Source organism: Cnephaeus nilssonii (genome assembly GCF_951640355.1).
Source record: "Cnephaeus nilssonii genome assembly, chromosome: 15".
Taxonomy (NCBI): Eukaryota; Metazoa; Chordata; class Mammalia; order Chiroptera; family Vespertilionidae; genus Cnephaeus; species Cnephaeus nilssonii.
Genome location: NC_137086.1, coordinates 38,034,064 through 38,057,568, shown reverse-complemented (window position 1 = coordinate 38,057,568; position 23,505 = coordinate 38,034,064). Strand labels below are relative to the sequence as shown.

General features: G+C 38.7%; 1 protein-coding gene across 1 annotated transcript in view; it reads right to left on the bottom strand.

Annotated features, from left to right (window-relative positions):
* Positions 1 to 7,709: 7,709 nt before the first annotated feature.
* ACTR2 (actin related protein 2) overlaps positions 7,710 to 23,505 on the bottom strand; it is a 35,640-nt gene continuing 19,844 nt past the window's right edge. Inside the window, exons 5-9 of the mRNA XM_079791724.1 lie at positions 21,184 to 21,320; positions 19,478 to 19,627; positions 16,998 to 17,143; positions 11,924 to 12,056; positions 7,710 to 8,629 (exon numbers count right to left, since the gene is read on the bottom strand). Coding sequence (XP_079647850.1) covers positions 8,459 to 8,629; positions 11,924 to 12,056; positions 16,998 to 17,143; positions 19,478 to 19,627; positions 21,184 to 21,320 — 737 coding nt within the window. The 3' untranslated portion in view covers positions 7,710 to 8,458. The remainder of the gene's footprint in view (positions 8,630 to 11,923; positions 12,057 to 16,997; positions 17,144 to 19,477; positions 19,628 to 21,183; positions 21,321 to 23,505) is intronic.

The window sequence follows — 23,505 nt, the reverse complement described above, 5'->3', positions numbered from 1 at the left end:
TGCCTGAGCTAAATTAAGACACACAAAGGACAAGTGCTTTTCCCCCAGGCCTGGGGCAGGGGGGGGGGGGGGGCGGTCGGTCAAGATGAAGGTTTTGAGAGACAGACAGACAGACAGACGACCATCACACGGAGCCACTGTAGGGTGCTGAAGCACAGGTTGTGTAGCTGGGGGGACATTGGAATTCAGCTCCGCCTCCACAACTTCCTAGCTCGGAGTCCGTGCTCTGCTCGCTTTACCTTGGCCTCTGCTTTCTCACCCACATAGCCACTCCTTCCTGCACCAACATGAGAAGGCAGGTAAAGGGTGGGAAGTGCCCGTGGGTGCTCGGTAAAGGATGACCACGGCAGCTTTCTGGTGTCGGCATCATTACCGGGTCCCCCGGGACTCCTTTCACCCTAAGAGGGCCTGAGCACCCCTGTGGTCTCTGCTCACAACAAGCCAAGCAGCTGTGCACGTCCAGCCCCCTCTGTGTCAGATGCCTTCTTTTCTCTGAAAGGCAGCAAACCAGGGCAGGAAAAGGCCCTTGGACACAGGGGAGACTGGCAGCACTTTCCTCTCTGAGTGAACCTAACGCACAGGAACCCAGGCGCCGGCTCTCTCAAGGCACACGGCAGCCACCAGACAGACAGACAGACAGAGCAGCCTGGGGTCCAGAAGGCCCGGTGCCTGAGGGACAGGTGGGAAGCCTTTGGAAAAATATACTGATGTTAAGCGGTTGCCGTGGCTTAATTCGATACAAAATTCTCTGGCTTCCGATTCACGTGTTTCCAAGTGCAAAGGAGCCCTCAGAAGTGTCCCCTCCACGTCTGGAAGTGGAACCTGGTATCCCTGGCCTAGCTCCCTCGGGACTGAGTCTCAGGCACCCCTGGCCGGAGGCTGCTGGAAATGCTAGGAGAGGAAGGGGGTGAAGGTGGGCGCCAGGGAGCACCTCAGAGCCTCAACATTCTCCTGCGCTCTACAAGGAAAGAGTTTACACCGCCACTGTCAGGAACCCAGCTATCTGGGCGAATGGTTTCCTCATTTCTCCTCTGAGCGTCAGTGTGGATATTCCTGGCAAGCTCTGCTCCCTGCAGGGTGGGCAGCTGTGAGTCAAGCCAGGGTTTATCTCCTCCTCTCCTAACCGTCCGCCTCTGCAGATGCAGCTCTTTCCCCTAATGCCTCACAGCTAATTGTTTTAGCAGACAAGCCCCGAGCCTGCAGAAAACGGGGTATATTCTTGAAAGTAGTAACTATTGAGATGCAGTGGAAACTTCAATTTCGGTCCCAGCTTCTGAATAAAATCAGCTAGTGGAGCAAGCTACCCTTTGGTGTAGTTTGCCAATTGGCAAATCTTGCCTTCCAAAAGTTTAAGGTGCTCTTTCGTAGATCATTCTATCCTGTCGTTTCAGGGGACCCGGGAACAGCAAAGGTTTTGTGGGCCATGTTCAAAAGTCCTCGTCTCAGAGATTCGATGGCGGGGTGGGGGTGGGAGCCAGCTCCACAAATCCAAACCTCATTAGACACTTACACCATGGGAGTTTCATGACATGAATCTTTCCCCACACTTACTTGTTCAAGAGACCCAGAAATGCAACAAAACAAAGACAACGTTCATTTAGAAAGCTCAAGGAAGCCCTTCTCATTGTTTCTGAAGCACCTGAGAGAGGATTTTTGTTGGCTCACACCACAAGTCCTAGCTTCTTTTGAACGGTCTGAACAACAAAAAATGTTGAAGGCATAAAAGAGTGCTACATATATGAAATGGGAAAGAGATCATTTTCAGCCAACTTCCTTCTGAGATTGGCAGGATTAACAAAAACTGAAGAAATAAACAAAATTGTCGCACCATTTTAAAAGGACGGTAGCTTCAAGTCAGAAGACGGTTTTCCCAGCATCACCTCCACCCGTCTGAGAAAGGCAACTAGTAGACGCTGACACCCCCAAAATCCACCTCAGGAACAGCATTCTACTTTAAGGAACCTTAAACCGAGTTTTCAGTCTGTTTTTAAGCCATAAGAAATGTACTTATAGAAGTCATGAAAACGACTGTTGGTCATTGTGCACAATTAAACACTTCCACTTTTGGACAAATTTCATGACAAACATTCAGAACAAACAGAATCTGACATGCAGGAGGCTCTTTGCCGCATGCTCGAGTGAAACGGAAAATTTAAGAGAAGCTTTCACGGAGAAAAGGCATGAGATTCGCAGGCAAACAAACAGCAAGAAAATGCATCCAGCATCACTACACACTCTTCATCTAGAGAGAACTCCAAAGCTTACTCGTATGGACTGTAGAATTAAGTTCAAGATAAAAGTTATTTCCTACTCACCCAGAGGATCAGCAACGTCTTTTCAGAGGGTCCCCGGCCTAGAAAGCTAACCACCTCCTCACCTGCAGCTGCTGCTCACTTTATTTTTCTCGTTCACGTGCTCACCTGCAGCTAGCTACTTAATTTTTCTCCTTCAGGTACCTATCTGCAGCTGGTTAGGGTACTTAATTTTAATACATAGTAGCAGCCTGCCCCCTGCCTCCTCCTTTCCATTCAAATCTCTCACTACAATTATCCTTGCCTAAAAGAGAAAATGCAAAGGTAAGCTTTTGTTTCTCTCTCCAGCAGATATCAACTGAAATAAAAAATCCCACAAACTTCCAAATTCTGGAACCAACTGGGTTTATACGTTAAAAAAAATCGCAACTTGAAAAAACTGTATAGATAGGTGGTCTCTAAGTTGCCTCCCAAAGTTCATTTGTATGTCAGTTGCATGGAAATTGAAACACATTTCCTCTCCAGAAGTAAAGCTACATCTGGTAGGTGGGTTCCTTGGCCAGATTACAAATCACTTTAATCCACCACGCGGCTGAACTGCAGCACAGAGCTGTCCTAACTCAAGCTCAGGGAGCTGGGAGCCCTGCTGGTCAGAAGTGAGGAGAAAATACCTCTTAAAAATGTCTTTGAAACTGGCAGTGTGCTCTATTTCACCACTTCCATCTACAGGGTCCCTAAGACGTGACCTTGCCCCAGTGAGTCCTCCACTTTTCCTCTGGAGTCTGCCTGCTGTCTCCAAGGCACTCCTTAGGCCAAACTCGCAGACCTTCCCTTCACTTTAATCAGAGCTGCTAATCCTCAGGAGGTGTCCGTTTGAGTCGCTGGACTTCCTGGCAGTTCACACAAATGTGTAAGTGACTGATGATGGTGCTTTAACCTTCCCAGAGGAATCTGCATTTTGAGTAAAGGATGTTATCACTCAACGGGACGGAGGATTTGTTTGGGGAGGCACAGTGGAGCTGAGCATACTGACCCATCAACACTGTTCTGAGTTTGTTTCCCATTCACTGCTGAACCTATTTGCTAAAAGCTGGGCCAGTTTTCAGAAGAACGAGGCAAAGGCACACAGGCGGGGTGGGGGGGTGGGGGTGGATTATAACTTGGAGCCTGCTTGTTCTGTTAATATCCTACTGCAGGGAGGGAGAGCTTTGGGGCGGGGGTTGGGGGGGGGGGGGTAGGCCCATCAGCACAGCAGGAGAACATGCACACCCTCAGGGCCCAGTCAAGTTTGGCAGGTCCACAGTGGGGCTCAGGAACCTGCACTTTTAAACAGTCCATGTGATTCAGACTTTATACTGAGAAACACATTAAGGGGCAATTTGACTATTTAAAAAATTTAGGTAATTATACTCCAGCTACATCATTTCCTGTAGGATACAAACATATGAAATCCCTCCTAAACCACTAAATAAGAACAAAATAAGCAAAATGGCCCCCCTGCTTGATCATCCAGGTCCTTTGAATTGTACCTCCTCGTCATCATAGCTTTAGGCTTCAAACCTACATTCCTTTTCAACAGTTCTTAAATGCAGTGCGGAAGCCTTCAAGTGTAGATCTAAGTGCACGCGTGCACGCACACGGAGGTAGACTGAAGGTTTCAAATCAAAGGGTCACATGTAAATTATCAACTTATTTTTTACATTTGAGCCTCAGTTTAGGCCCAAATTTCTTACTCTTCAGACATAAGTTGGCATGAAATATGTAAATAGAAGAGCAGTTAAGAGAACTCTTACTCAGGACACCCTTAGATTTGGTTCCTAAAGACACGCCTTGCAGTTTTCTTGTGCATACTTTTGATAGGTTAAAAAAAAAAAAAAAAAAATACCACCCGGCCCGCATGACTCAGTGGTTGAACCAGGTTACGGTTTGATTCCTGGTCAGGGCACATGCCCAGGTTGTGGGCTCTATCCCCAGTGTGGGGCATGCAGGAGGTAGCATGCAGGTCAGTGATTCTCTCTCGTCATTGGTATCTCTCTCTCTAATCAATAAAAATATATTTAAAAAAACAAAACCCAATCCCTGCATAGTATCAAGATACTCATTTAACAAAAATATCAAATTAATATTGTGGCAGATCTTAACTTCAGAATTAACTAATTGCTTAAAATGTCAACCTTTATTTGATATTAATATTTCAAACATTTGTAATATAAAGTTAAATATAAAAATATTAAAATGCAAATATTAATAATAGTTTTAATTAATAAAATTCTTATTCTTGAGAGTCAGGGAACTCTTTTTCAAGCCCCCATTCAAGGGCAAAGCAGCTCATTAGTTTTCTTTTCACTAATCTTGAAAAAAAGCACTCACTAGGCAGAGGCTCAACTTGATATTAGCAAAAGGCACTGTGCTCAGGAGTCTACCCTGCACTTGAAACTATCCTGTATTATCCTTGTGACTGGTCTCTGCAATTCCCAACCCAAACCTTTCAATTGGCCAACGCACACACAGTTAAAATACTAATTCTTCTATTTAAAGGAAAATTATTTGCAGTCTTTTGCAGTTTTTTTCCTCTCTAGTGGGTGGAAGGAACTGAGTGTAGAAATGAGAGAGAACAGGAATTCTGTTCTGCCAGAGAAGTGAGAAATCATTTGGATTCCCCCTACCTACTTAGATATTTTCCATCTGCAGAAAACACAAATTGGGATACTTATAATAGATACAAATACGCTTTCCCAGGTCCTCTCCACTTCCTCCACTTACTTCTGACGTAACATTTTCAATCTTTTAATAGGTCACAGAATTTGAGCTACAAAAAAAACCCTACAAAACCCCTGGTACTGTGGGCAGTTGGCCTAAGTATAGGGTTAGACAATGCACTAAATACCAAACTAAAGTCAATCCCTGAGTTTCTGGTTCACTATAGTTGGATATCTTCTCTAATGGTTCTAAAATCAGTAGTTAATAAATGCACTCAGCTGTACAGTGGATGAAGAACAAAATTGCGACTTTCATTCCATCCACAAGGACACTCTATATAGAGTGTCTTCTCTGTAACATTTGTAGACAGCGTCACACTATACTCCTGGAAACGAAAAGACAGTAGACATCAGAGGCAAACCTCAGGAGGTCCTGGGGACTTTGGCCATGAAGGGAGCAATGCGATTCAAGCATACAATTTCCTGAAGGAAAAACAAAAACACTTGAGTCTACTCCCCAGCCTCCATCCTCAAAGGCAAGTATAAAAGCAAGGGTCAGTTTAATAAATTTTCATCCTTCTTTAGTTGTTTTATTAAAGATAATATGCCTAAAAGTCTGCAGATGAGCTGAAATATCCTTGGAAAGAGGCATGTGACATACCAGTCTACCTACCATTCGAAAACCACAGGGTATCCTCCAGGAAATAAAAGTCTCTGCTTGAAGGGAAAAAATCTCTAATATAGCTATAGCTGTCATTTGCTCTTGTTTTTTTTACCTTCCCCCCAACCCCGCCCCTCCCCCCGACACAAGTATTTGAAATCATACCAGAAATGAAGAGGTTTTTGGGTCAAATAATAGAACACTGAACGAAACTTGGCCTACAGTTGTCAATCCATTTTGCATTAGCAAAAATGAATACATAAATAAAAATAAGAAAATGAAACTAAAGAGAAAAACTATTAAGAGAAAGACAAAATTCAAATTTACTTTGAAAAACCTGATTTTATTTTCTGAATCAAAAAGAAGTGTATTCATGTTAAATTCAGAATTTTTAACTTTCCAATGATCTCTCAAAATACTTTACTGATATTGTTAACAGTGCTCAGAACCGTGTAAAAGTTAACATCCAATACCAAGTTTTGAAGAAAAAAGTTTAACCATAGGACCTATTTCTAAGAAGCCCTTCTCAAAGATCAAGGTATTAGCAATCCTAATTTTAAAAGAAAATAATTTTAATCATTTTTAGAAATTTAAATGACAATGGTTTAAGAGCTAAATATCAGATCTCTTTCAAAACAGAAGAAATTTTAATTTGAGAAACTCATACTAGACAAATTCAATTAAACACAATACTTCACCCACCCCCAAAATTTCTAAATGCATTATTTCACCTTGGAATAGGAAACTTATAAAATGGAATTTTAAAATTATACTATATATATTAATACACCATATTAATGTCATGTTTGCTAGCAGAATATGAAATTAAAACCAAATCCTACAAAGGACAGATGATAAGTGCTCTTTCATTGTTTTATTTAAGAGCCTATCCTATTCTTTGTTGTTTTCTGCCCCCATATTATAAAGTCATGACCAAAGGCCAAGAGTCAATCCATTTACCTGAAATGAACAGCTAGTAGGTACTGGTCCTACAAATTTGTGTCCTTTACAAAAGTCCAGTACTCAAAAGGCTGGGGGGATTTATAAGAACATGATTTAGGAACACTTTAGAATCCCAAAGTACTCAGACATCCAGGTCCCTAAAATCTAGTAGATGTTATTCATAGGCTATTCACATGTACTGAAGCATGGCCAGCATGCAGGCAAACTTCTTTTATTTGTTCAAATTGAGGTAAACAGAGAAAAAATACTTAATAATAACAGAAGCTGCATAATGAAAACTAGCCTCCTTTTGCTGCTTATTTCATATAAACTGATTTTTAAGTTTTCTCACAAAAGAGACTCAAGAGCCAGTAATTTCTCTGATTTCAGTTACCCAGAAAAATAAGCTTCTTTCAAAGCAAAGTTTTCTTTTCATTATTAGTAAATAATTTTTTGGGGGAAAAAAATGAAACTTTTCCCCTCAGAATCTACATTTTGTACTTAGCATGGTATAATTTCTTATTACTTTGTTTTTCAAATTTAGAAAGAATTCAGGCCTGCGTATTTTTTTTTCAGATACCAAGTAATTCTGACAGAATTCATAAATATGATTTTCTGAAATAGAAAGGAAGGTCTGCTAACATTTACAAATTACCAACAATTCTTCTTTCAAGCATAAAATGGCTGCGATTATGTTGTTATGATTAATTTTTTAATACAGATACAAATTTAAATCTTGATTTTTTTTTTGGCCAACATTTTAAATAGTCAAATTTTACTCTTCTTAAGGTTCAAATCAAAACAAACAAACAAACAAAAAAAAAATGAATGAAAATTACCCAACTGGCAATAAGTCCCATATTTCAATGTTATTTTTAACCCAATCATTATAACCTACTGCCAGTAATTATTTCTGTTTTTACTTGTTTTTATTAAATAAGTCACTGGTCAGTTATCTAAAACAATAATTTGCAAGAATGATACTTGGCACTGGATTTACCTTAATGCTTCTAGTATAAAAAGAAACTCTGAGAAAATACCAGCTCTTAAGCACTTTTTAAATCTGTAATTTGAATGTCCAATAGCATTTTTAAAGATGTTACTTTTCTATTGATAGATTTTAGGGAGTCTAGTCCCAGATAACATGGTTGATTAAAAAAAAAAAAAGAAAGAAAAGAAAATCCCTACGCATGGTAATGGGATACTATACTTATTTTTTTCTATCATATGAAAACAGTTCCAGGCAGACCAAAAGTAGAAGAAAACCTGCCAAATCAAAATACTGTAAATAAAGTTCATCGTTTGTACCCAGAGCAGAAGAGCTCAAAAATCAAAATCAAAAGATCACCTCCCCTGGCCCCTACACACAACACCCACCCAATACAATTTAGTCCTGAGCCCAATATTTCCCTAAAAAGTTAGTACCAGAGCTGTAAGGTACTTGAAAGCGTCACACTACAGACGAAATGCCCTAAAGGGTTCAGCAGCTTCCCACCCATCCCTTACCCCCACCCCAATAACGTGTAAAAGCTCCTGTTAAAGGTTTTCTTATGCTAATAAAGGCATACCACCTAGTGCGCTGAAATAGCAGCATTAGAGCAGTCAAGTGAAACTAGGAAGCCTACAGGAATGATCTAAATGCCTACTCAGCAGAGACAAAGCAGCAGCAGGACCCTTTGCCCTCTCCTTGTGTTTGTAAGGAAGTGGTTGCATTAAACAGTCAGATTTACCCACATTAACAAAAATTTAACAAAGCTTCCCCAAGACTCCAGAATAAAATCTGACCTTTTCAGTTAAAGGTTAAAGAGGGGCCTCATCCATGTCCTGGAATTTAATGAGTTCAAAGATTGGCAATAAAGGAAAAAAGAAAGCATTAGGGGTGTGATGGGAACAAGCTTTGGAGTTTATCGAACAGTCACACCGAGTTTCTCCAGCACGCGGACACCCTTTTCTTGGTACTCCTGTCGGGTCATCCAGAAGTTGTCTTTGTCTTTCATGATGTCTGCTAGAACGGCACCGCCCAGGAATACCATGTGCTTTCTGCGGGGTGGGTCTTCGATGCGGATCTTAAATTTCTAAAGAAGAAAGAGATGATCAAATGTCACATGTGCATGGTGCTTTGTGCTGTATAATAACTTCTTCATATGTTCTCCTGCTGAATTCTCACCAACGTCCTGTGGTTAAGTAGGACTGCAGGATTTGGCATCTGAGGTAGAGACCTTCTGTAATTTGCCCAAAGCTCATACCTTGTGTGCTTAGAACAGTCCTGATTTACACTTGTTACCCCATTAGTAACAGCACTATCAAGTGTCCTGGTTTGAACAATAAATCCCATGATCACCCTATTGTGAGCCCAAATACCAGATTCTGCTTGTGGCAGCTTTTCCCATCGACTGGTGGATGAACACAGGGGCTGACCAAGACTTAGTTAGCTATCAAATGGAGAGTTTGGATACGAGGACTTCTGTGGTTTCTTCAAGGTCTAACACTGCTATGACTATAGTCCCATGCAATAGAGAAAGACCGAAACTCTTTTCTTATAAGCAAAGCTCTCTTTCTACTTTCTCAAATTCAAATAAAAATATTCTCAAAAAGACCAAATATAGTCAAAATAAATCCTGGGGGTATTGGAAAAAATGAACACAGTAACCAAATAAAAGACAAGTGGGAAAAGTTTAAAACTCTATGGCTAAAATAAAAAACAAAACAAACAAAAAAACCTCTATGGCCAGTATTAACTTCCTAACAAGGACACACCTCAATCTGTATGGTCAGTTAACACCTAAAAGAAACCTTAAAGCCCTGACCGGTTTGGCCTGCGGACTGAAGGGTCCCAGGTTCGATTCCGGTCAAGGGCATGTACCTTGGTTGCGGGCACATCTCCAGTAGGAGGCATGCAAGAGGCAGCTGATTGATGTTTCTCTCTCATTGATGTTTCTAGCTTTCTATCCCTCTCCCTTCCTCTCTGTAAAAAATCAATAAAATATTTTTTTTAAAAAGAAACCTTAAAATGATGCAGCAGTTTTATTAACAGTGCCACAAATCCTGCAAAAGGACTCAAAATAACTGTCATTCTAAACTACCTTTATGTCACATAAATGAATCGTAGGATGGGATAACACATGTCAGAAAAACACCAGTTATCAACTCTGAGGCTAACCTACTGTTTTAATTATTTGAATTACTGTTTTGCTCTTAGGTAGGGGTCAGCAAACTATTTCTGTAAAGGGCTAGATAGCAAATACTTGAAGCTTTGCAGGTCTCTCTGGGCAGCTTTAGAAAATATGTGATGATAGGTAACGCCATATAAAATGGTCTGGCTGTGTCCAATACAATTGTATTTACCAGAACAGCTGTTTGGGGCACAGGACTGCAGGCTGACCACCCCCGCTGTAAGGGAAGCTGGGCTCCCCTGAAGCTTTCTCAGCTGGCTGCTGTTTCCCTCTCACTGCACTTCCTGACCCCGGGACTTGGTAACAGGCATTCTTCTTATTCTTCATTGCTGCTCCTCTCTCCTCCTCCCTACAGCTCCACAGGCCCTCAGAAACACCTTCCATTAGCTACTCCATCCACTATTCCTTGCCTAAGTCATCTACAGATCCCCAGGTGATTTCTTACACTCATTTGGCAAAACTGCAACTCAGGTGATCACCTTTCTACTTGCATTGCCCTCAAGCAACTGAACACTACAGGAAAAACACTAAGCCCCTTACTTGCAATGTATCACTTCAACTGAGCCCTAGTGCTGCTTGGCAATCCCATTACATTTCTCCCCTCTCCCCCACTCTCTAAGACATGTTACTCCTCCTCCTCTATTCTATAAACCTCTACCACTTCCTCCCTTCTCTCAGAGCGTCCTAACCTGTCTTTCTACATTCACCTCTCTTCCTCCCCTCAAAGCCTGTTCACATCAGACTTAATGATCCTTTAAAAACAAGTCAGATCCTATCCTTTCTCTGCTCAAAATTCAATTTCACTAGGAGCAAAGTCAAACTCAGTATACTGTGTCCTGGCTGTCTTTCTGACCTCACCTTCCAGCCCTCTCCATTGCTCTCCCAGCTCCAGCCATACCTGCCTGCTCCCACCAACTTGGGGCTTTTGCACTTGCTATTCCTGCCTCGAAGGTTCTTCCCCTAAAGAGACAGTCACATGGCTCATTTCCTCACTCCATTCAGGTCTATGCTCAAAAGTTTTCTCATCAGAGACCTTCCCCAATCACACTACATGAAGGAACACACCATCTCCCCAACTCCTACCACTTTCTAACCCCCAACCTTACTTTCCTTCTCTTCATAGTACTTATCACTACTGAGATGCTATCCTTCATAAACTAAAAGCAGGGATTTGGTTTTTGTTCACCACTGTTTTATTTATCCCAGTGTTTGTCTCCCAGAAGGAGTTCAACAAATATATGCTGAATAAATAAATGATCACCTGAAACTGATTTTAAAGTATAACTCAATAAAATCAGACAAGTGAGTGAAGGACTTGGACAATATGGATTCTTTCAGCCTTTTAATTTATTTAATGTATGTGTGTCCACACAATTTAATTTCACCAATTTTGAGTCACATATGAAAAATGTACTATTAGTGTCTCCAATATGCACAGTTAGTCCTCTGTAATGTGTAATCTCATCTAATACAGCTGATTAAAGTCCATGAGACAAACCTGAGAGATTCATTCAGAATTAAATGACTGTTGGTTGAGCACACAATATATAGTGTACTTCACAGTACAGTTTGTAAGGAAAAAAAATCAACGTCAAACATTAACTATTACGTACTAGTTTAAAATTTTCTTTCTACACTACTTACAAACAACTACCAATTAAAGTTTATTTCAGGAGCTATGCAAAAGAACTGGAGACATGATGTTTTATAATCTGATTGGGGAGCTAAGACATATGCAAGAAAAAGCCATAAAATAACCTAAAATCAGAAATACGAGAGTCCAAGAGTAGCAATGAAGGCTGATTACATATCCAAAAAGTTAAAAACAAAACAAAACAATAACAAAAATCCCAAACCACCAAATGGGGCATTTATCCCTCCACAGTATGGTAGGTTCTTCTCATGCATTTAAGAGACACCTCAATTCTAGGCTAGTCATTACAGATAACCCAGAATGTTTGGTCTTGGACCTACTCATTTCCATCCACTGAATACACAAGTGACCATGCAATAGGACCATTCTGGGACAGTCCTTATGACCTTGAACCATTTAGTTCTTCCTATCTCTTCAAGGCTGTACTTGACTGGATTAGAAATTTGTTTAGAAAGACTTCTTGCGCCCTCTGGTGGCTGGCAAGATTCACAAGCTACTTGACAGGGTTTTGAATGTATGTTAGTTGTATTATTGATACTTACAGAAAGCTTTTCCACATCTCCCTTTAAAACTCGTTCTAAGTACAGCTGTTTTAGTTCTCGTTCCAACCGCGATGGCAGTCCAGGGTACATTGTAGACCCTCCAGAAAGCACAATGTGCTTATAGAATTCAGATCTAGAAAGACACAATAGGTAATCATTTGGGGTTTCAGATTAGAAAAACAGTATCTCAGAGTTCCTGTTATTTATGTCAGCCAGTTGCCAGGAGAATTAAATAAAATTCAACATATAAATCACAGGCTAAATGTTAGCTATTACTACTATTATTGGATAACAAGCCCTCCTTTCATATAAAATGTTACAATTTTGATGAATATACTTCTAAAGCATGATACTTTCTTGCAAATGTAACTGAGTCTTTTAATGACCAGTTTACATTACAAACTACCAGTATTTGGACTGTTATAACAGTGCTTTCTGGAGCCTCTGAGAAGTGGTTGTTTACTCTAATAACCATATTCTATTGTGTTCCCAGTTCTTGCTTTTCAATTTTTCCATTTGCCTTTTGTAGTTTCCCCTTTTATTCCTTTGCCTTGAAGCTGTCGCTGTTATTTTTTGTTAGACTGATGAACATGTTTGCTTCCTACAGTAATCTTCTCCTTTCCTTAGAATATGCTGTTGGTTAAATCAAATATAAAATAGCTACATATGTAGTAAAACATCATTTGAGGGAGGGTCCGAGGAATTCTTCTCATAGTAAAGCTCAGGAGCTGAGTCACATCCATTCTGGCTTCATTCACACTGGCTTTATGTCTTTAGTAGTTACTCACAGGTTCTCAAAGGCTCAAGCTACCGTAATTCTAGCTTCTAGAAGAACAGCGTTTTTGTTTTTAATTGCAGAAGTATGCACATGCATGTCCCATAAGCCAAGCAGCTGAAGTATGGCTCCATGTGATATGTAACATGAGCATTTACATGTATGCCTTCAATATGTAGAACACACAACAAACAAAATTTTGAGTTGTGCTCCTTCCCACTCTGGGTCTGTGGAGAGGGGCTGAACTTGACTCCAGTGTTTTAGGAATGCCTAAACTTGAATCACCATCAACAGGAAATGTACTTTTAAAATACAATTTTCATTAAATCAAAGGACAAAATCATCTAATTCCTATTATTAGAATTTATCATCATTATGAAGTCTAGGTTAGATGTTTTATCATCCTCCATTAGATTTATAGATTTACTAGAGGTCCGGTGCACGAATTCATGCATGGGTGGGGTCCCTCAGCCTGGCCTGCGCCCTCTCGCAATCCGGGACCCCTAGGGGGATGTAGCAGTTCCTAAGCGGCAGGTGGCCGGGGAGGAGCCCAAGCCGGGCCAGGCACCCCGCCACTTCTGCTCATCCTGGCCCCGCTGCGCCTGCTGCCACTGCTCGGTAGCACTGCTGAGGTGGTGGGAGAGGCTCCCACCGCTGCAGCTGCAGCTGCAGCTGTGCTTGCCAGCCGCGAGCCCGGCTTCTGGCTGAGCAGCGCTCCCACAGCGCACTGACCACCAGGGGGGCAGCTCCTGCGTTGTCTGCCCCCTGATGGTCAGTGCACATCATAGCGACCAGTCGTTCCAGTTGTAAAGGTTGCTTAGGCTTTGATATATATAGATATTATGAACCAATTGCTATTTTTATTAATTTCCATTATTATCCTACTCCCCAGCCATCCAACAAAAATTAGGTGGATATTTAATTCAGTGTTAAACAAACAAGTAAGCAAACACTTGCTTTACAAAATACTTTTGAGTGAATGCCTCAATAAACTGGGTGTAGAGGAGGGCTTTCTAACTATGACTCAAACTACAGATGCAATAAAAGATTACATATCTTTTTTTAAATTTATTGGTTGATTTTAGAGAGAGAGATAGGGAGAGAGAGAAACATCGATTTGTTGATCCACTTATTTATGCATTCATTGGTTGATTCTGATTGGGGATTGAACCTGCAACCTAGGCATATTGGGACAAAGCTCTAACCAACTGAACTAACCTAGCCAGGACAGATAATATATCTTTTTTTTTTTTTTTTTTAATTCTCACCCAAAGACATGTCCAGAGAGAGGAAGAAAGTAAGTGAAGGAGAGGGAGGAGAGAGGGAGAGAAGGAGGAAGCGAGGAAGGAAGGAGGGAGAGCGAAACATGGACATGAGAGAGAAACATGAATAGGCCTCCCTCCATACATTCCCTAACTGCGGATCAAACCCGCAACCCAAGCATTTGCCCTGACTGGGAATTGATCTGGCAAACCTCTTGGTGCACAGGACAATGACACTCAATCAACTGAGCCACTCTGGCTGGGCAAATTATATATATAATTATACAATGAAATAAAACCCAATTTTTTGTATGGCTAAAAACACCATAAGCAAGAGACAAGTGGTAAATTAGGGGAGTATATCTGTAATAGATAACAGAGAACTAATATAAAAAGAACTTTTAAAAATTGAGGGGAAATAATTATAAAAATTCTATAGAACAGGCAAAAGCCATGAACAGATAATTAGTACATCAGAGAAAGATGTAAAAATGGCCCTAAACATAGAAAAATTACGTTCAATTTCCCTCCTAAGGGAGATGCAAATTAAAACTACACTGAGTTATCATTTCTCACTCATCAGACCAGCATAAAAGAGTTGACAAACTGTGAACAAGCTGTGCCCTTGTGTATTACTAGTGGGAATGAGCAATAACAAACTACACCCATTTACCCTTTGAACCAAGAATTCCCCTCTAGAAATATTTTCAGAATATACCTGCCCCAAACTACAAAAACATAATGTATACAAGGTTATTATTATAGCATTATGTGTCAACACAATATTGGAATCTGCCTAAATGACTAAGATTCACTGAATAAACCATGGTATATATACACTGAAAAAAAGAATGCAACTGAAAAAAGGAATGAAGACTATCTCTAGGAAATGGTATAGAATTGTTTAGGATATAATAAGCAAAAAAAAAAGCGAAGTGCAAGAGTATTTATAGCATACTACCTTTTGTGTAAGAGAAAATAAGAACCACAGAAAGGGTGAACCTGAAACTAATGCAACTGTTTACTACAGGAGGGAGGAGAGGACTAGGGTGGAAGGAAGACAGGGGGTAGTAGAGTACTACTTAGTATACATATACTTTTTAATGTAGTTTTGGCTATATTGTTAAGGTTCTACTTATTCAAAAAACAAAATTAAAGACGAACCAGGAATATCCTGTGCCCCCAAATAGAATCTGCTAAAAAAGATGGAGGCACATCAAAGGACACAGGAGCCTGCTCGAAGGTGCTCTCATTGGTCAAATCAGGAACAATCTGAGCAGCAAAATAGTTAAAGACAGTAATAAATTATAATCCACTGGAAAAGAAAATTGTGCATCCATACTGATAATGAACAAAGAGGGAGAAGGAAAAGCACTCCCTTTTGCTAGAATGCTAACTAATAAATATAGAAGGAATGATGGAATTAGAAAATCACCTTCTTGCAATAATCACAATAAAAATGGAGCCCTAGCCGGTTTGGCTCAGTGGATAGGGCGTCGTCGGCCTGTAGACTGAAGGGTCCAGAGTTCAATTTAAGTCATAACATGCCCCAGTTACAGGCTCGATCCCTAGTGTGAGGCGTGCAGGAGGCAGCCGATCAATGATTCTCTCTCATTGATGTTTCTATCTCTCCTTCTCCCTTCCTCTCTGAAAATCAATAAAAATATATTAAAACATAAAAATCAAAATGGATTTAGGCAAGAATCATCAATACATGCCAAAAGGGGTGGAGGGCAGAGTTTGGTAAGGAACAGGAGATTTACAAAATCTCAATGTATTTTCCCACAAATTACTTATAAATTAGGAAAGAAAAAAACAGGACATCTATACAGTGGAGCAAAGAGAAAACGTCATTAAGAGCTCGACACTAACATCACCAATACGGATGATGAGAAGAACATATCACATACATATGCAGTATTTTTGCCCAAAATCTGTAACCTGAATCTAATCATGAGAAATCATTCAAACCCAAATTGAGAAAAATTCTCTAACATAATTGGCCTGTACTCTGCAAAGATGTCAATATCATGAAAACTGAGGACTGGTAGCAGATAAAAAGTGCCTAGGAGTTGTGTCAACTAAATACAATGTGTAATCCTAGATTTACTCCTTTACTGGAGAAAAGAAAAACTGTATAAAGGATATTATTAGGATAGTGGATTAAACTGAAATCTGGATGGTAGATTTAAGTATTTATCAGTAATGCCCTGGATGGTGTGGCTCAGTCAATGAAGGTCTCGGGTTCGATTCCTGATCGAGAGCATGAGCCTAGGTTGCAAGTTCAATCCCGCACAACCAACTGATGTGTCTCTTTCACATCAATGTCTCTCTTGCTCCTCCCCTCCCCCGCTTCCCTTCCTCTCTCTAAAAATAGAAAAAAAAAAATCCTCGGGTGAGGATTAATCTATAATAATAAAAGCGTGATATGCTAATTAGACCGGATGTCCTTCGGGATGAAGCCGGGGCTGCGAGGGAAGCCAGGGTCCCGGGTGCCAGAGGGAAGCCAGTGCCGGCAGCCAGGGGAAGAAAGGCCTACTCTTGCACAAATTTCGTGCATTGGCCTCTAGTAAATAATATATAAAAATTATTTATTAGTAATCAATCTCATGTATCTGATAACTACACTGTGGTTGTAAAAGGGAATATTTTTGTTTTTAGAAACTACAAAGTGAATATTAAGAAGTATAGGACTTGACATTCATCCTCTCAAATAGCTCAAGAAGAGAGAGGGGATAATAAAGCAAGCATGTACAGTAGAACATCAGTAAAATGGATAAAGAGTATGCATGAGTTCTCTTTATTATCCTAGCAACTTTTCAGGTTTATATTATTTCAAAATACAGTTTAAAATGACTTCTGAGACACAATGATACAATGTGGTAAACATCAAATACCACCCTATCAAAAAATTATTTTGCCTTATTTATTTAAAAAACATGAGTGAGATAACAGGCAATTTGGTCATTCCAACTATGTATATTCCATCTATTTTTATTTCTGATAAATAACTTTAAAACCACCATTTCTAACATACCTGGTATCAATGTCAGCTGCCTGGATTGTGTTAAAAAGCAATTCAGCAACACCCACTCCCTCAACATTGATCAAGTGAGGCTGAAATAAAGCTTCTGGTGCTTCAAATCTCTCTCCCCCGACTTTGATAATGCGGCCATCTGGGAGCTAGAAACCAAGATCAACCAAGTGTTAGTCAGCAAAAGATTAAAACATTTTCCAGTGTTCTCCAGAACACAAATACCTTTAAACACATCTGTTTTATAGCCAAAATCATTATCAGCAACATATTTCTCCCAAAATATATTTTTGAAAAGAGAAAAAAAGTAAAATAAAATACTGTTAGGTAAGTTTTTATTACCATACTCTATTCTGCTTTTAAAAATGGAAAGGATCAGGAATTTCGTGGAGAAATCACCAATGCGTAAGTGCAGAATGTTCCACTGGTGTACAGCCAAGCATAAACAGGCAGCATTATCAACCATTGCTCTTGAATTATACCTGGTGTCAATGCTGCTTCTCTTATTAACACATTTGTCATTTTATAAATATTTTTACCATGTAGCATAAACAGATTCAATTAAAAATTTTAAATAATTTCTTTCACCAAATAATTACTCTGTGAAACTTAGTTATCAAAACACTTTATATCATGTGTGGAACTTATGTCAAATCATTTAATCCAAAAATTACTTTATGATCAAAAAAGTTTAAGGAATACTGATCTAGACTATTTTTTATTAGGCAATTCTTTTGTATCCTACTTAATAGGTCCTATTAAATTTTAAATGATAATGAAGAAATATTAATTTAAGCAAATAAGACTTAACAACAGGTCATGTATCGTTAGATGACTTTGTGCAGAAAACTCTTAAGTCACATCTTGTTTATATTTAATTAAATGAGAAATGTTAAAGAAAAACTCCCTCTCTTAAATCACCTCATAATTCATTAGACGGACCTGAGTAACAAGCATGCTTGTGTATACTGGCATTTAGTGCATTCTTTATAAGATAACAGAATTACATTTACAATGACATTTCTCACAGTGTATTTAATTTACAGTAATTACAATAATTATATTCAGATTCCAAAACTGACTTTCCAATACAAGTTCACACAGAGCAAGTTCTTTTAAATGTTTACTACATGTTTGCTGTAACTGTTTACAGATATATGCAAAACAATCACAGTTTTCAAAACCTCCAGAATTATCTTTTTATAAACTGTATCAAATGTCTTAAAAAGAAGAAAAAAAAAGGATACTGATCCAAACATTTATCCTTAGAAAAAAAAACCACAAACCATCAGGTGAAATTAAAAACCATATGCTATCACCCAAGATACCTGGAACAAGGACACATGGCAAACTGTTTTTAGCAAAATCTCTGTGCCTTACATTTCTAGCCTCTCTGATGGTGTGACTTCTCTGGACACTGGCTACCCCCAGGAACTGTTAGGACAGTATGATTCCCATTTCTTTGCATCAAATCTTACTCTATCCTTTATTTGTTCACCCAGATCCCTCTTCACTTATCAGTTTGCTGTTTCTTTCTGTTGTACATATTTTTGTAACCTGCCCCAGATTCTTTGAGAAAGGAGGAAATTAATAAAACGTGTCCTACAGTCTTGGTTCCCTCATCCTTTGTCTCATGCCACTTTCTTCCAAACAAGGCAGGTAGATGAAGTTATAAATCTAGAGGAACTATCAAGAAAGCTTCAGGAAAGAATCCCCAAGGCAAATCTGGAGACCATTAAATCACACAGTATTAGATTACCATTTGGATCTGTATCTTTAAAAATAAGACAATATAACTCATAAAAATGTGTAATTATTTTTAAAATGACTATTTTGTGTATATTTGGGACACACAGAGCTTACATGAATCAAATGGTTTAAGAACACTTGCTTTTACTGCCTATTATTCGACTTCATTTTAGTAATAATTAGATCAAAGATGAGATCTGAAAGCATTTGATACCTAGATGCATATGATAGACTTAAGATAGCAAGACATGAAAAATTCAGGTACGGTCCTAGCCAGTTTGGCTAAGTGGTTGGAGCATCGTCCCAAGGACTAAAGGATCCTGGGTTCGATTCCGGTCAAAGGCACATACATCAGTTGCAAGCTCAATCTCCAGCCCTGGTCAGGGCACGTGCAGGAGGCAACCAATCAATGAGTCTCTCTCTCTCTCTCTCTCTCTCTCTCTCTCTCTCTCTCTCTCTCTCTCTCTCTCTCTCTGTCTCTCCCTGTCCCTTCTGCTCTGTTTAAAAATGAATGGAAAAAATACCCTCATGTGAGGATTAACAAAAACAAAAAAAAATCCAGGTAGGAACAAATCCCCTTGTATAAACTATAACAAAGTTCTAAGTCTCTTTGTTATAATTTCAAGTTCACATTTGTTTTCAACATCTCATTAAGAAACTGCATTCCAAGAAAGCCTCCTTAAGCACACACCAATAACCATGGTTATTCATTTTAAAACACTGGAAATACTTACTGTGTAAGATTCAACTAATACTGTGGTTTCTAAGGCCAGTTTCTGCTCTTGCTCAATATTATACCCCACATAACACAATTTTTCTTTAATCATTCGAACTGTTTCAAAATCAGCAGAATGGTTGAAGGCGTATCCTCGCAACAGAAGCAGCTGACACACACAAAAAAAAATGGCAGTAAATTCACAATTAATCTGAATGAGTTCAACTCTGTAAAAGCTGTAATTGCTCACTAAGTATGTCACATCAATAAAAATGCAATAGGCAGTGGATCCTTAGCTCTTACTGAATATTTCAGAAACAGGGACATTACTTTACCATAGAAGAATTTATTTCAGTTTTATCAGAGAAGCTTCAGAGTAACAGAATCAAAAGTTCATGAATAACAGATAAAACAAGCTAGTTAAACAAGCTAGTTTTAAGAAAGAGTGCTGTTTAGAGTACTAATGTTTAGATAGTTTTGGTAAACATTAAGTCTATTAGTAAATAAATATTATTTTAGTCACAAATTCCTATTGTCTGCAATTTACTCAATCAATACCATAATGTCTGACACAATAGATGGACAACAGCATGTTAAACAAATGAAAAAAGAAAAAAAAAGAACTCAACCTGCTAATAGGAAAAAAACAAAACAATAAAAACATAATATGCATATAAACACAACTGAACTTTTCATATAAAAATCTCTAAAAAACAAATCCCCTAATCTTTGTGTAACACCCTTGGAAATTCCTTTGGTGGTTACCCTAAGACAGAACTTTGCCCTAGAATGAGTGTATTATAACTCTCATTAACCTAACCTCATTATTATTCTAATTTGAGACTAAAGAAACTGAATGTCAAGATGAAGACTCAATGCAACCCAATTTATTGCACAGACATCACCATACACATTTTGGACACTATAATTTTTGTTGTGGAGACTGTTCACTGTAGGATGCCCTGTTCATTACAGGATGTTTAATAGCATTCCTGCAGTTATAACATCCAAAACATGTCTCCAGGCATTGCAAAATGTCTCTGTAGGGCAGCATCGTCCCTGGTTGAAAGCCACTGACCCAGAGGAGATATAACTACAGAATTCTGGTACAGACAATACTCTAACCATTTTTTTTAAAACATTAAAAAAATACTCATGCCTCCAAACAGTGGCCTCATATACTTTCTCCAGCAATGTTTTAAAGAAAATTATAACTAATTACAGTAAGAAGTAAACTTTAAAATACCAAACACTGAAAATTGGATATATTCCACGAAAATTACTATATATTAAAGTCAGGCACATTTGGGCCCTATTTTTAATCAAATATTACTTTGCTATCGATATGTTTTATGGGGAAGGACAAGAACAGTCAACCCAAGCAACATTATAGCATTGATATATATCTGTTCAAAATAAGGTTTTATGGCAGAAAAGGCTGCCTAAGTTGTTCAAGGTAGTTTTATGGTATCTTCCATCTTTAAAATACCTCTCTATCCCTTCCTCAGGAATAGCAAACATAATAATATAATGAAATAACACATTCTCGTTAGTATACCAGAGATCTCATCTATAAATCTCATATGGATTTTTATATGAATAATGGAGCAACTGGGCCATTTTACTAGTGATGCAGAAGATTTGCTAGAATCCTGAGATGATACATTCAACTTTGTGTTAAGTCAAACTACAAATCTAATTTCTAGGACTTTGTCTTTTGCTTACCTTGATAAGATATCTGGTAATATCCCTCCCAGCAATATCCAGTCTTCTGGTGAGGTGAGGGAGAGAAAAGCCTTCATAAACTGGGCAAATGTGAGTTACACCATCTCCAGAGTCCACCACTACTCCAGTCAATAAGCCTGTGTAAGAAACATGAGGTTTTAAGTACAGTAAAGCCAAATCAGAAAAATCAAAGCCAGAAAATTTCAACTATTAGTATAGAAGCCAAACTAGACACTTCACCAATTGTAATGGTCTAGAAGTCAGCATTTCTTTATTATTTATTTTAAAGTGTGTTCCTAATTACAGACACTAAAGTTCGTATTCTCTCACATACCACTTCTGAGAATTTTAGTCTAATCATGTGTTACCCCAAGAAATGGGGAAAAACTGATCCTGAGACGTAGGACTGAAAAACACATGTTCTTAATGCTCAGTGCAATTCTTTATTTTTCTTTCCAACTTCATCTTCAACTCCGAATTCCCCTGAAGTAAAATTTTCTAAAATATATCGAATAACTTTTGTGAAAACCACTGTGAAAGGTAAATACTACACAAGTGGATAGTGAACCTGTTGAAACAATCTAGTTCTATATTATTATTTTTGCCATATAGTATATTCAAAACTGTGCTGTTTCGGGGAAATTCCTCTTGATATTAGATAGCTAGAAATGTGAGAACAAGTAATCTTGGTTAGCCAAAGGATAACCTCAATTATTCACCAGAAACCAGAAAGACAATGTCAATTAAACCTTATAATAAAACAACAGCAAAAAAGCTGCCTTGTTTCTCATTTGTGCTATTTAAAAATATAAATGGCTGCAAAAGTTAGTGTTTTACCTTTTGCACCAGTGTTAATTGGGGGGGGGGGGGGGGGGGGGAACCAAAAAAACAACAACAACACAAAAACCATTTTCTAATTATTTAAAAAAAATGTTTTAACCAGAATGTGCATTATCTGTAACGTGCTTGAGCATTCCTTTATCATTTTCCCATTCCCGAATAGGCTCTTGGCTGGCTCCTTTTCTTATCAATATAAACTTGCATGAACTATAGTATCTAATTGTAATGATTTGTCTCTGAATACATTTATTCAAACCACCTCCTTTTGAAGCTAACATAATAATTTGTTTTTCCTTGATTGGTATTCTAAGCTTCATAAAAATCATATACAGCCTTTTAATGTTGTATTCTCTTAAGAAAAACTTTCCATTTCAAAAAATAGAAAGGCATCCACAACATCAATAATTCTCCAATAATTCAAAAATACTCCCAGTAATATTAATTACAGCAGGTATTTACATTATTTTCCAAATAGGCCTTTCCATACCACCTCACCTTGTTTCCTACCACTCCCACCAGCTTGCATACTGGTTTTTCTTTCCCTGTACACATCTGACCCATTTTCAGTGACCCTTTTGTCATTGGATTATGTATTTTCTCTACTTCAGTTTTGATGGGGTCTTTTTTTTTTTTTAAATATATTTTATTGATTTTTTACAGAGAGGAAGGGAGATAGAGAGTTAGAAACATCGATCAGCTGCCTCCTGCACGCCCCCTACTGGGGATATGCCCACAACCAAGGTACATGCCCTTGACCGGAATCGAACCTGGGACCTTTCAGTCCACAGGCTGACGCTCTATGCACTGAGCCAAACCGGTTTCGGCTTGATGGGGTCTTTAAGGATCAATCCAGTACCTACCTTTTTGTTTATACCTTCCCTGACCACTCTAATATCCAGCCCAAATTCTCTAATTCCACTTATTCCCTTCACTCCTGTCTGTACATGAGGTCAAACATACCTCCCTAAATCACCATGTCACCACCTCTCTTACTCAAAAAACCTTCCATGGGCCCTGGCCGGATAGCTAAGTTGGTGATAGAATCGTCCCGATACACCAAGGTTGCAGGTTTGATTCCTGGTCAGGGCGCATACAAGAATCAACCAATGAATGCATAAATAAGTGGAACAACAAATCAATGTTTTTCTCTCTCTCTCAAATATCAATTTAAAATAAAAACCTTCTTTCATGGTTCTGAATGCTTCTTCCTACCTTTTTTTTTTTTAAACTAGTAGCACTAGACAACTTGTTTACAAGGAGAATTTTACTATGGCTTGAGTTCTTTTGATTATCGTTACTAGATTATAATTTCTCAAATTAAATATCCAACAGTTAAAAATAGCTAAATATCAGTAATTAAGAGAGGATAACTTCTCATTGAATGAAAATAAATTTATGAATATTGCTAGAAAAATCTGTTAAGGTCCATTTTATTCAAGTACAAGTCAAACCAAAATTCCATTTCAGCAGAACTGGAACTAT